Source organism: Colossoma macropomum, unplaced genomic scaffold (assembly GCF_904425465.1).
Source record: "Colossoma macropomum unplaced genomic scaffold, Colossoma_macropomum, whole genome shotgun sequence".
Taxonomy (NCBI): domain Eukaryota; kingdom Metazoa; phylum Chordata; class Actinopteri; order Characiformes; family Serrasalmidae; genus Colossoma; species Colossoma macropomum.
The window spans coordinates 29,488,043-29,503,248 of NW_023494800.1; the positions used below are offsets into that span (position 1 = coordinate 29,488,043).

The window sequence follows — 15,206 nt, forward strand, 5'->3', positions numbered from 1 at the left end:
TTGTTTTTCAGTTAGTCTGAAAATGCCTGTTGATCTTTACACTGTGGGTTAATTTCAGGATGGTTCCATTGACTTACATTCAAAGTTTTTTCCTTCTCCTGTAAAGTTACCATTTTGGAAATACCAGGTAGATATGGAAAATGTACAGTAGATGATTCTATATAGAACTTTTTCAAAAAGGGTTCTACATAGCTCCCAAAAGGGTTCTTCTATTGTTACAATGTCAAGCTTGTTACAATAGAAGAAGCCTTTTGGGTGCTACATAGAACGCCTTTCAAAAAGGTTCTATGTAGAACCATCTACAGTACATTAATACATTAGTACATTAGTTTAATCATGCAAAGAGTTCTTTGCGTGTTCATGGTTCTGTATAGAACCATTTTCTTTACTAAAGAACCCTTGTAGAACCATCATTTTTAATAGTGTAGACTTCGTACTCTTGGTGTGACTATTAGTGGGCTTTGATTGGTTGAAGTGTTGGTGGACTGGTAGGCAGCGATGGGTGCTCTGTGATTGGCTGACCTTGCCCTTCTTGATGCAGGTGTTGATGGACTCCAGCAGATCAGCACAGTTCTTGTCACTCTTGGAAAACTCGGTCAGCTCCTTCCCGATCAGCTCCCCCTTATGGTAGCCCATCATCCGCTCGAAAGCAGGGTTTACATACTAACATACGCAGACACGACCACAAAGACACACATACATATAACTGTAAAACATATACACATACATCATTCCTTCACACTGTGTGAACACATAACGATGGATGGGATAATCTTATTATATTTACTTACCTTAAAGAAGCGTTTTCCTTTTCTATGCAGTTACCATTTCAGATACTGAAGGCTTACTTACAGTGAGAGATAGAAACCTCAGAATCCTGCTATTCAGGTAACTGCATGGAAATTAACTGTGGTGGATGGTGAAACTAGGTTGGAGTGGGGGGGGCTTTGTGGGGCTTGCGATTTTTCTGACCAATATTGTGACTACGATCTAAATTGCAGCTGTTTATAACTAAGGTGTAAACTGAGGTAAGGGCATTTTTTGGCTAAGAAAACCAGCGTATATATTTTCTGGCTTGAGACTTGAACGGTTAACACAGAGCGCACAGCCAGTTATTCGAGCCTGTGATGTCACAGCAGTTCACAAGCTCCATGTTATTAGCTAGAATTTCCCTACTTGTAACTTGCATCGTATCAACGTTGATGACAATAGACTGTAAGATTATAATAAAAATTGCGGCTCTTGCGATTTGAAAATTGTGATTTCAATATAAAAACGATTAATCTTCCAGCCCTGTCCTCAAGTGTTTACACAAAGGTTATTATAGTCAATTAAAAATATCATGGTGACACTTTAGAATTAGATGACCTTTATAAAGCGGTTATGAAAGATTTAACATTTGTTTAATAATGGTTATTAGTTAGGTTATAAACATATCAGTAACGTAAATCAAGCTATATTTCACCTGATGCGCCAGAATGTAACTGCTGCACCATTTGAGGTGGAACGGGAACATCTGAACAAGAAGCTGGAGGTGAGGAAGCCAACTTCAGCCTCGTCATATTTCTTTCACTAATGAAAAACGTTTTTTTTTCTGAAGTATCTTATATATTTGGCTCCTATTTCACGGTAAACTTGCTGTGTAAATGTTTAGAACTGTATTTAACGCTAAATAAGCTTTTAGGACGTTAGCATCCGAACGCGAATCTTAGCTTAGCTTACACTGCACTAGTTTTGTGGCCTGCAGCCTTGGAAGGGTTTGAAAATAAAAATAAGATCCAGAGCTACAAAAACATTGTATATTAGCCCTTTTAGCCTTTTCAGGACATTTAACAACCCATCCGTGAAGCAGAAGGACTGTTTTGTTTCAATGGTTACGCTAGCATGAGGCAGCAAATGCTACTGCTGCACCATTTAAGGTGGAACGGGAAAATTCAAACAAGAAGCTGGTGAAAAAGAAGCTGACTAACTTATTTCTGCTGTTTTTACGTCAGTATTGTTTTGTCCCATCTGCTAATGTTTGTGGTTAGCTTAGCGGTAGCAATTGTAGCAACAGTTTGCCAACCCACAGCCTAGCTAACAGATCAGTTACATTACTTGCAGTGTTGATGTTCAAGCTAACATTATCTCATATCATTTGTCCTTACAGTGTTTGCGAAGGGTTTTATGGCCATGAGAATCTAAAAAAAGTGTCGTTTGCCTTGTCAATGCGCGTACATGAATTTAGGGGGCGGAGCTTCTGAAGGAGCACTGAAGGGAGGGGTGTGCTTGTTTTGGGAATGCTGGGAATCGATTCTGCGTCTTTAAATGTGGCATCCAGCCCCGCCCTCGATTGGTATTGGCTATCAGCGATTGGTATCTCCCCAAAAACACTGACCGGTCCATCTGTAGTACTATAGTTAACACCTGTTTCAGGCTCTGAAAAGGTCGTAGGCACTTCATCACCCACCTGTATGACATGATCTTCACTAGTGATCTCTACAGCTTCCTGACAGTGTTCCAGCGCTGTGAAGATAGAGTTACAGGCTCTGTCTCACACACACACACACACACACACACACACACACACACACACACACACACAGATTCAGAAAGGAATAGTATACATTTAAAACCCCACACAATTAACAAACGATGAATCTTCAGGTGGTGAAACTGTAAAGGCCCCAGCAAACTTCTTGCGAAACGAAATTCTCGAGGGTTGTGCGAAGCCAGAAGTGCCTTCGCGAGCTTATAAGCTTGAATACTTTCTGCGGCTTCATGTTGCCTGATGCTCCACTATTGCAGGTGACGCTATGACATTTTATGATGAGTTTCATGACTGCTGGAGAACGACTCTTTCACAGTTCTAACTATGGTGACGTTTGAGTACAGAATGCTGCCACCATTTAAGGCGGAATGGGAAAATTCGAACAAGAAGTTGGTGAATAGGAAGCCGACTTCAGCCTCGTCCTCTTGTGAACCTAAATATAAGCTAACCTGTATGTTTTGGTGCTTAGTACTAGTTAGTACTACCCTAACAGACTTAACATCTCACATTTAGGAGGTTTTCACTGTTTATTTAACAAATCTGCGTTTCACGGTGAAATATTAGTGTGTCTGCCAAAGCCGAAGCTACTCAAAGTTGTCCACCTTTGTTTCACACCACGCCTCTTTTTAACCAATCAACCACAGACTCTGTCTCTGTCATGAAGCGTCTTCGTCCACAGAGTTCGTCCAGCAGCCATGTGCACAACGCGGCGAACGAAGCCTCCGTGCAACATCTGAGGTTGTTCGTTTTCTCCGCAATTACATCATGTTGTTCGCTGAAGTCAGGCAAACTTCGTCTCCGCAAGAAGTCTGCTGAGGCCTTAAGGGTCTGTATGTGGGTCTACACTAATTTCTCACTCTAATGGCCAAAGTAGTTAAGGAATAATTAAGTTATAGAATAAGTGGGTCGCAGGGTCATGGTTTAGGCCCCTACCTCAGTTTGAACTGGGAGCGAACCTCCACGTGCTCTATTTGTATCAGCTCATTATAACAGGCTGACACACTGGTATTCTCCATAAACCTCTGAGGGACAGAGAGAAAGAGAGAGCGAGAGAGAGAGAGATCATTATAAATGAGAACCTAGTATTCATTTGTAGTTAAACAGGAATGACATAATTCTACAATTAATTATGTTGTTCTGCAACTTATTACATTTATATTCAGTTTACATTCTTCACTGACAGGTTCAAGTCTGCTTTTTCCCCATTTGATCTGATGTCAAAAACTGACTGCAGAGGTGCAGCAGGGATGAGCATTTCAGTCGAATCTGATATTTGAATTTGTAAGCTATTATTTGACTGATGTGCAGAAAATCTCTAAACTTTGCTTTTAATGAAGGTGCATAACATCCTGAACGGTTCACTGAGCTCAGCTTTTCTCTATTACTGCATTACATTAACCCAGAACCAGACCTCAAGAAGTCAGAGTAGGTGATTTGTGGCTTGAAATTTACACCAAGAAAGGCAGTCGATCTATAATCTTTAAGATAAACAGACGAGAATGACCACCGTTGCTAACCTTGTCACTAGGGCTGAACGTTTTTGGGGAAAAAAAATCATCTAATTGTGATTGTAATTAAAATGCAGTTTCTATAAACTGAGCTCAGCAAGGAAGATCAGCACATTCATTCCTTCAGGCTTGAGGCTTAAATGTTGAATGTAGTGCGCCTAGGCTAGGCGAGTTCACGAGCTCATGGGCTTCATTTATGACTTAGTTGAAGCAACACTGGATAATATAGGAGGTTTAAAGTTGCAGCTCTTGCAATTTGTAAATTACAGTATTTCAAACTGCAATTTCAAGTTAAAAAGCGGAGGAAAACCGTTCCAGTGGCGTTTCCACGCGGACACATCTCGATACAGAATGCTTAAAAACCAGGCTCGGCATGGTTTCAGCATGGTTAGCTAACCCTACTCAGGGCCACAGAACCATTCGGTGTTGTGGCATGCTCCCGTCCCCCTGGCCGCGATGACGGCTGCGAGAGCCTGCAGGAAGGCAGGGCCCGAAGACCAAGCGGTGACGAACCCCGGCGAGGGCGGCGGGGAGAGAGACGCAAGTGAGTGGGGGACGGAGCGCAAAGCCCGAGCTTTGCCGAGGGACGCGAGTGACGGCAGGAGAAGGAGGACGGCGATGCTGGCCACGAGAGGCACGAAGGCAGGGTGCAAGTCCCGAACTTCACCACAATTTTAAAAACACCACTCAATAAATACTGAAACACAGCTTCAATCTAACACCAGTTTCTAAATATTAAACAGTGCTGATAACCAGGAGAGAGTAGCTGGTTAGCATTAGCCTAGCTAGCACGCTGCCAGCTCTGCTCAGAACAGGTTTGATTCTGACTAACAAGAGCTCTACTGATACAAATTTAGATGATACTGACTCAGAAAGTGCTGTAAGCTGTACCCTGCTAAGCTAAGCAGTGTGTGGTTCTCCCACCACAGTGTGGGATGATTAAAAACACTCGTTTAGAACACATATTCTTATTTTCACTAATCGTGAGTAGCAGAAACCTCGTGTCTCTAAAGTGGGAACTTTATAGGAAAAGAAAGAACATTTCAAACTTCGAATGGAAAGTTATGGGACTAATTTTGGACTGCTTATATTGTTCCACTCATTATGAAATTTTAATTCCAAAAAATACAGAAAACATACAGAGACTCTTTCTGTTATTCTGCTTCTAAACTATTCAGCTCAGTTTACCTGTTATTACACAGTCAAGCTCAGAGCTCACTTTTAATAAACACCTAACATTCTTTAATTCAGCGTTTAATTAAAATTCTACATTTGTTTTGGTATTTATCTTTTTAATTTGATCTGCGTCACTGTCTAATATAATTTTATACTGATACACTTTCTTAGTGTTAAGCTTTATCACCTGTCTGTAAAGCATTTTGAGCTGCCACTGGTTTGCAATGTGCTCTAAAAGTATCACTATTATTAATATTATTATGGTTATTAGTACACATTAGTACAGCTAAGAACAGTAGAGACAGACGTCTGAAGTCTGCACTTCGTCCATACTGTTGTTCAAACATGGAAATACGGCCTGTCTGAAGGACTAAGTTTGGGGAAAGTTTGATATTTTTCTACTGAACTTCAGTTCAATGGTGTTAAGTTGATGAGGGGGAACACTCACTCTGGAGAAACCAGAACACAGCAGAGGCAGCACGGAGGGCTCCTCTTGATCTAGAGGGCTGAGAGAGACAGAAGGGACACAGGACAGAGAAGGACAGAGAGTGAAAGAGGAGTGAGAGAGAGGAAACTGAAGTTAATTCCACAGCTGCACAAACGAACGAATTCTCTGGTAGGCTGAGTGAGAGAAGGCAGACTGGCATGGTCACATTATTTTAAGCTGAGATGTAAAGGGTGAAGTTTTGGCTGGATAAGGAATTTGTACGATTGGAGGAATGACTGAGTTTGAGTGACAGCTGGGAAGTTCTTACATTTGTGGCACCACAGCAAGAATAACAGTGTGTTCAGAAGGCTTGGTGGCTCGGATCAACCTGGAGAGACAGAAACAGACATGCAGGTTATATACAAACACAGTCCACCTCCTTGTTTCTACACTGATTGTCCATTTTATCAGCTCCACTGACCATATAGTTTCACTCTGTAGTTCTACAGTTACAGACTGTAGTCCATCTGTTTCTCTGTATACTCTGTTACCCTGTTCTTCAGTGGTCAGGACCCCCATGGACCCTCACAGAGCAGGTACTATTTGGGTGGTGGATCATTCTCAGCACTGCAGTAACACTGACGTGGTGGTGGTGTGTTAGTTTGTGTTGCGCTGGTCTGAGTGGATCAGACATTGTTCAGCTTTGTTTGATGTGTCCGACTCCTTTTCTCAGTGAGGTTCTTCTTGACAGCTACACATCCTTTCAGACCCACAGCGCTGAGTCGTCTTCTCACAGTGGAAGGATGGACAGAAACACCTGTGGATGTTTTCAGATCTGAAGCAGCTTGATTTTCTCCTCTCTCTCAGAGATGAAAGCTTTAAGTGCTGTTTATCTGATGGGGGCAGTTTTGGGGTCTACCAGCTCTTCCAGGTGGTTGTTAGGAGGCACATTTCCTCTGTAGCTTTTAATCAGTTTTGGAAACTCAATTATTTTCTTGTGACTTTGTCCTTCCTTACGCAAGTGGATTGTTTTATATCTGATCACAGAAATACCTCCTGAAACATGAATACCTTGTACTTAATGGCTGATTTGACTAGAAATCAAATAAATTAATATCTCTGACTTTTGCACTGCTGTACATTGAATTTGTAACTGTAAAACAACAAAAATATCAAAATCTACCAATAATTTTGTCCTGATTTATCGATTTTTCATACTTACTTATTGTCCCAGGCTTATTTACTTAATAAAAGTATAAAATGATTCTAATGTGAAACTGTCACAGAATTCATATCCAGTGGTGATCAAGTCTTAATCAAAATTAGTTATAAATAGATAATTACAGTTGCATGCATCAAATGATGCTGTTGATTTTGTTGCTGAATTAAAATATTGGGAGAATAATAATACATGAAATGTGGCCTGTGCAAATGTTATGATATATTTTATATTTTACATTTATTTTTTCCCCCTAATATGTTACATTCAGCTAATAAACAGTAATTGTGTATTAAAGTGTGCAGAGGTGTGTTCTCGGTAGAGGACGTGTAACTTCAAATCAACAATAACATGCCATTTGATCAGGGGTGTGTCAACTTCTGCGTACAACAACAATGTATAATGTATTATTCATCATTTAATACATTTTTCTTGATCCCACAGTGCTCACATTTATTGAATGAGAGATCTACAGACGTTGAAGTATATAATCCATACAGTTATGTGCACTGTATGAGTTATTATTGCATATAAAATAACAAAAAAGATCAGTACAGCAGGTGTAAACAGAACAGTACAGTATGTGTCTGTGAGGCTCACCGACAGACCGCTTCAGCTTCGAAGTAGCGTGAAGGCCTCCCGTCGATGACCACGATCTCATGATGTTTGTCCAAGAAGCATTCGACCGCAGACTCAGGGCGTACGTGCGACACTACATCTGAAGCCCGCCCGCTCACACGCCCACCAGAACGCATCACTCTGTCCATCCTCTTTAGCGAAGACCAGCAGCACCTGCAGAGGTGAGAGTTACACAGGTTACAAACACATGAACACAATTATGTTTTACACTTAAAGGAACTCACAGAGGGAAAACGACATCAGACGTGTAAATATTTGTGCAATTTTAGTAACAGTGCTACTTTAGGAGTAAAACCAAAGGCCACGCCCATTTTCTCTCCCGGTTGTGATGTCAGCACTCATCAGCAGTCAGCTTTTAACAACAGTTTGGGAAAGAAAACTGTCATATCATTCTTTCTAAACCTGCTCTTCATACCAAGAAATATGAATATGAACAACAGCTGATCAACCAACACCTGCACAGGGATTTTTCTTATAAGTTGAAATAAAATAGTCACTGCAATTCATTCAGATGTCAATACATTGACCTGAACAGATGCATTAGAGATGGACCGATCAGTGATTTTGGGGTTGATTCCGTTCAGCACAATCGGCTATTAGTTGATACCGATCAAGGGCAGAGCTGTTAAGGCCTATACAAATATCATGTATTGGCCAACCTACAAAAATCAGATATTTTTTTTGTTGTTTTTTTTTTTTTTAGGGGGGGTTTCCCCAATTTTCTCATATCCAATTCCAGCCACTAGTCAGGACTCCCCCAATCACACGATACCAACAACGCGAGAAGGGCGAAGGCTAGCACAGGCGTCCTTCCAGTGAAGCACCACCGCATCTTTTCAAACAAATCTCGCTCGGAGGAGACGCTAACCACCAGTTCTGTTATGTCAGCTAACAGACGCCCGCACTGACTAGCATCACGCTGAGTGATGGGGAAGACGGAGGGGCCATTCTACCCACCCAGAGAGAGAGGACAACTGTGATCTGATGCTCCTTACTGCAGAGACGGTACTGATCTCCTGCTGTCTGAACTGTGCTGAACCACATCACTACATCACCTCTCCTTAATACACACTGTGCAATATATCTGCTACTGTAATGACTCACTCCACACTTTACACGGTAATACTGCTGCAACTCCTAGTTATGTCTATGTTCATTGTGCTTTTAGACTTCCTCATACCACTCAGTGCCTGCTATCATGTAAATACAGCAAATCTGTCTTATATGCTATGTAAATATGCAAACACACATACTTTTTTTTTTCTACTATCTTATACTTTCACTTATATCTATTAGGGGTGCAACGATTATTCGGCTTAGTTGACTAAAATCGATGACCAAATTAGCTGACAACTAATTTAATAGTCGATTAGTTGGTGAAGTCATTACGCGTCCTTATTGCGCTCGCTAGGAATGTTTTGCCATTACTGCTCACTGGAGAGTTAACAACAGCGTGATGGCTGCCTCAAGAACAAAATCCTCAAAAGTGTGGGAGCCAAACTCAGAAAATAAGGTTGTCAGTTTAGTGTTATTTGTAAAGCCGAGCTTAGCTGGCACGGGAGCACATCCTCCATGTTGCAGCATCTTAAGAGGAAACTTCCCCATCCACTCCATCAGAGCACATCTGCTCTCAGAGGGGAGCGAGACTCTCACAGGAGCACGGAGAGACGCTGACTTTACTTCGTTTCAATAAAGACCTGTGACTGTGTGGAATTTAGTTTCAGCAGAGTGAAGACAGACAGCAGAGTGCAGAGCACAGACTGCACTGTTTACATTTAACATTTAAATTTAGATTGACTGTTTTTATTTACTTGATTAAAGGAAACACTGATTTAGTTTGTTATATTTTATTGTTGCTACTTTGCACATCATTGGTTATAAATTTTGACAGGAAAAATACATTGGAGTTTTATTTTTCCATCTTTTGTATTAGCAGGAAAGTTCATTAAAACAGTGAATTCTTGAATGTTATTCATCTTCATTGTCTTCATCGTTAGTTAACAAATGCATAAAACAACCTCCAGCTAAATTTAAAAGCTAATAGCTACATAAAAGTACTTCGGTGATGCAGTGATTCATAATCCAAATAAATCGATTATTCGTTTTCGGAATCGATAGATTATTCAACTATCGAATTAGTCGTTTGTTGCAGCCCTAATGTCTATTTTTATTTCCATTTTTTTATGCATAGTAGATGTAAGTCTACATGCAATTATATGTCTTGCTACTGAAACACTGCAATTTCCCTTCGGGATCAATAAAGTTCTATCTGTCTGTATGTCTGTCTGTCTGTCTGTCTGTCTATCTCTTGGACTCCTGGCTGTAGGATCACAAGGGACTGCACTGAACTGATCTCCTGATGAAAGGGCCAACGCTTAGACGGTTGTGCCACTCGGGAGCCCAACGGATGCGATATAAACACAGACCTTCACACAAAGTCCAAGGCGTTTTTCCATCTAAACACTCTGAAAACTTTGTTTTCTTTTAAGCACTGCATTTAAGCAGTGCATACACCGGACACATCCCATTCTACAAAAAAAAAAAGACAACAACACAGGGAGTCCCAGTGCTGCATAACGAGCGATTCTGCAGGTATTTCCGTGAGGAAGTACTGACGATATATATGATACGTTCAGAAATGCATATTATACTATATTGACATAATAGATCATGATAACAATATATATTGTCATATTGCCCAGCCCTAGAGCCTATATAGCTTTAATAGCCACTGCCCAGCAAACTACTACACTAACTTCAGTTGCACAGTACCCCATGAGAACCTGTGTAAGCTACATTTGACGCTGTAGTTTTAATCTAGATGGAGATTAAAGAAGTTCACTTTAGCCTTTTTGGGCAAACAAAAACAAGCAAACAAAACTAGCATAACACAACACACAATATAAAGCCATAACTTAGCCCTGATCATGGTAACATAAGTGTAACACAGCTTCAGGTGGCTTATTGTGCTTATACAATGGCATCTACAAACCTTGTTGCATTTAATATTTACGTTTACATGCACTGTACGAGTTATTATTGTATATAGATGAACAAAAATGATAAACATAAGAGGTATAACAGCCCTGATCTAGGCTTGCCCGAATAATCTGAATACCTGAGTATTCACTGGTTATGTTGGTATTCGTTCATGTATTTCATCTTTTGTTTTCCCCTTTAGACCCAACGAGAAATGTGGATTCCTGACAGTTTTTTAGGTTACGGCCTTCACAACTTGAGCGTGATTCATTTGTACAGCAATAAAATAATTTCAGAACGTGAACAACTTATGCTAACCCACAATGAATAAAGGCTCAAATCGGACTCAAAGGCTGCTCAAACTGGACTACGAACGTACGAGTTATGTGTGCAGGCACACAAACCTTCAGCCTCTAAAACAGCTCCAACTGAGTAATGAAAGTCCGAGCTGGGAGTGAAAGAGCTCAAAGTTTCGGCTCCTGAATGAGGCGGGCATGTTTGGTTTTATCGTAGTGCAAATAATGGTGGAAATAACGGCCCATTGTGTATTGCTTAGATGCCAAAAAATCCGATTACTGCACATTTTCCTGTCATTTATTTGCTTCACATATGGTGTGTAACCACCTTTAAAGGCTTATATACAAACCATTTTATGACAAATGGCAATTACTTAAAGATGGACGTAATAGGCTATGAAAACGATGTCCTACACCACTGCTGTGTCCCCATCATACAAGCTGGCCCACGAAAGATACTGAAAAAACAACTGTGAATAAGTTTGTGTTTGGCCTCGTAATGTCAGCTACAACTAAGCCATCTTTAGAACCTCATCAGTTATGTTACTGGAATATAAACAACAATAAACAACACATCAGCCCAAACATAAACAGACAGAAAAAAAAAACACAGATCTTACATGTCCTTATCTGTCTCTCTCATTTTCGCTCTCATCTACCCTTCAGTTTTTCCCTCCACCCACTCTCTTCCTCTCTCTCTCTCTCTCTCTCTCTCTCTCGCTCTTTGACTCTCTCCCAAAACTAACAATCTGCTAAAGCTTACTGTTTACTGTCCCACAGCATCATCACTGCTCCCTGAAGTTCAACTAGTGATGTATGAGAAAGAAAGAGAAACGGAAAGAGCTTAAAATTAGAGACTACACTGTGTTGTGCATAAAAAAAAAAACAAAACAAAATGCATGTATCTTCTCCTTTGCTATGGTGATGATGATGAAAGTGGGAAGAAAAAGAAAGAGAGAAAAATGCTGTGGTGTTGGTGGGTGGGTGTGAAAGTTCAACACTCTTTCATCCTGAGCAGCGCTGGGTAACCACAGAGCCCGAGTGCGAAATTCCGCATGGGCCCAGTCACGCAGCGGACTTTTCCCCACTGCCACCTCGCTCAGAAGGCCCACCCACTTTGCATCGCCGCACGTCCACCTTCGGGGGGCGCAGTAACCTCACCCTGCTCTCGCTAGACCTGCCAGCACTGCCATCTCAAAAAAAAAACAAAACAACTCACAATATGGCAACAATCACCAAACTGTGCTGCTGTCAAGGATGCAATATAGCACATAGTGCTGGGCAAAAGTCAGAAACCCCTCATTTAATTAATTTCCAGTCAAAGTGGAAATTAAGAACAAGTCATTTTTCAGCATATGTTTGTGAGGACATTAGATATAAGATAATCCACTTGCATACGGAAGGTGGAAGTCAAAGAAAAATAAGTGAGCTGCAGAGAAAATGGGACTCCTAACAACCACCTGGAAGACCTAGTAGACCAGAAGAGCAAAAAATGAGAACTGCAGTTTTTTTACGTATTTTGCCAACATTCTCCTCTTGTGATGTAACCTGAGCGGCCCTCATCTTGGGCCACGCTTACATAAGCAGTATCCTCACCAATCACAAGGCTTGATGTGGGTTACCCCGCCCACATAGCTTTATCAGAACTGTGTTCCTTTACAGGCGGAGAAACTTACAAAAAGAAAGCTAACCACCAAGCGAAAGCTAACCCAGCAGGCCTAACTTATCTATCAAGCTAGCTCTTTTGTCTGCCTGTCATCCATCCAACGTTCAATTGTTCAACCCCATGTTTTCTGAAGTAACTCTTTTATTCACTTTTACTATTAAAACATTGGGTTATTATGGAGCCTTTAAAGGTCATTAGGCTGCGGTAGGGCTAAATCCCCACTGTCTCTGCTGTGGGCATCCCAGAGTGTGATTTACTGTGTGAGAAAAGTTTACAATATTTTTCATACAGCTTTACTGTCCTAGTAGCTCAGATGAGTTAAATCACTAAAATTGTGAAAATATTATACTACGTGGTTTTCCAAAGGCATCTATAGCTCCAGAGTGGCCTCCTCTATAACGACGAAAATCACCTTGTTTTTTATTATGTAAAAGCACATGGGCGTGGTGTTGGAAATCACTCATTTAGAGAGTTGCAGTCCAACGTTTCTCCAGCAGGGGCACTATTAGCACACCAGTCACTGTGAGCTCACACCAGAAGGAGCTCATGTATGCACATTTGCAGTAGTACACATTAAAATGACAGGTGAAGAAATTTTCAAAAGATGTTAGGTTACTCAGTATTATGTTATTTAAAGAAACAATATCTACTCTACTAAATCATAAACTGAAATCTGTTCTTGTTGGCCTGTGATCCCACCCACTTCCCATTTCCCAGTCCTACACTGACACCCTGGGTTGCCAGATATGAAACAAATTGGCTGGCAAAAACAGTGTGCCATGGAAACAAGCAATGAAAACAAATTGGATCTACAGACATAACGTTAGATTCCAACAGAGATAACGTTAGATTCCAACTTTCTAAAATACTGAGATGTAGTAAAACATGGGTAAATATTAGCAAAGATGAAGACAGCTCAGGGTCCAGAAGGACTTTAAAACGGATCCCGAGTTGGCTGATTTTCTCCTGAACAGGTAAGCATTGTGCTTCAGCTAACCTTAAACTGAGCAGTATGCTATCGAGGCCTGGAAACTAGTAACTCCAACTCCAGAGTGTGTATTTTCAGAGCAAAGGGCTTTTGTTTTCGGGGTAATCCCAATTGTAGATAGCCAGCCATGCATCTAGCTAACACAGAGTTATAAAAAATCTATAGAAAGAATACACAGGTGAGCTCAGAAACACCTAAAGGCTTCGACCTGTGGTAGACAGCTAAAATAACGATAACTTTGTTGGTGTCCAAATATTTATGGACCTGACTGTATGTCACATGCTAATTTTTGCAGCGTACCATAGTCAGGCATCATGTATCACGTACGGAAACGTATCAGTATCAGTAGATATTCAAAACTGAAGACCTTGGAGTGACATTTTTAGTAATATTTTTATACACAAAAGGGTGATCAAAAAAATCCGATTTCAAAGTGCCATATTTTTACAACTGTGAGGCACCTAGGAACCAATCACAATCCAATTGAAAGAGGGGGTCATAGAGTTTCTGACTGTCACCGGCAGATGATTCCCTTCAGTCTCCTTCAGGAGATGGAGACCCTGAGCAGAAAGGCGTTCTGCGTTCTCCACTTCAATAAGAGTGAATCCGTCACAACTGTGCAGTGTGATTTTCGTCAGCAGTGAACGTCCAACAGCTCAGAGCGTTCGTCGTTGGTTCCACAACACTGGATGATCTCCGAAATCCCACTGAAAGAGCCGTGAGTGCAGCGACACCCGACACGCTCAATCCAGTATGGGATGAATCTGACTATGGCGTTGATGTTGTCTGTACAGCTGGAGGAGGTTCATACTGAGACCATGTACAATTACATAATAAACTTTATGCTCATTTAAACCATTTACAGTTTACTGCATTGTTCTGTAACGATTTACAAGTGAAATAAATCATTTTGATATCGGATGAATCTTTTTGAATCACCCTGTACGTTAAAGTATATCACAGACATAAATGCTAGTTCCATCAGCCTTACAGCTACAGTGCAAAACACCACTGTGTTTGGGGAAAATTCTGTAACTATGAAGTGCAGAATGCTGAGTTGCCGTACCTGCGTAGGTTCCTGGGTCAGACGCATCGGCCCAATACATTCTTCAGTAGCAGACACCTGAGAGAGGGACGGAGAACACAGTGAGAAACAGAGGAACATAAACAGAACAGTGTCCAGATCTGTATTTTCTTCTCTTTCGTACCATTCCTGCTGTTCGGAGAAGCTGTTCCACACACAAGATAGTGCAACCATGTCAAAACAGCAACGCCATCCTCCCTAACCCCAGTCCACATGCTTGGGAAAAGCAGGATGTTCCAATGTTCTCCAAAAGTTGTCCAAGCATTGGTCCTACCACACAGCCAGCAACTGGACAATCCTTTCTTTGCATCCAACTAGCAAAAAGCGCTGCTTAGCCTTCCAAACATAATTTCCCAGAACTCGTTCTCAGCTAAAAAGCAGGTCATCCTAACGTTCTCTAAACATTGTGAGGGGTCTGACAAGTGAAAGTAAGGTAGTGAAAGAGGTTCTGATGCTGCAGTGCGAGCGTGCTAAGCTTAAAGTCTCCTAACCCGCCTGTCATCACCACTTAACACTCCGGATAATCCGCTCAGGCACACGTAAGCTCCTCGACCAACATATGGCACACATACCACATGTCTCTCTCTCACTCCCTCCCCCCTCTTCGTTATAGTAAGAGAAAATGGAGTGAAGCCCACCTTAAGAACAGAGGGCCTCATTCACCAATATCTTAAGTTTTTTCCTAAATTCATTC

At 41.2% G+C, this 15,206-nt stretch overlaps 1 protein-coding gene across 1 annotated transcript in view; it reads right to left on the reverse strand.

Moving 5' to 3' along the window:
- pde8b (phosphodiesterase 8B) overlaps positions 1 to 15,206 on the reverse strand; it is an 82,366-nt gene that overhangs the window by 36,911 nt on the left and 30,249 nt on the right. Inside the window, 8 exon segments of the mRNA XM_036587956.1 lie at positions 523 to 663; positions 2,450 to 2,528; positions 3,464 to 3,552; positions 5,663 to 5,720; positions 5,970 to 6,029; positions 7,461 to 7,558; positions 7,560 to 7,652; positions 14,495 to 14,551. Of these exon segments, the coding sequence (XP_036443849.1) occupies positions 523 to 663; positions 2,450 to 2,528; positions 3,464 to 3,552; positions 5,663 to 5,720; positions 5,970 to 6,029; positions 7,461 to 7,558; positions 7,560 to 7,652; positions 14,495 to 14,551 (675 nt within the window).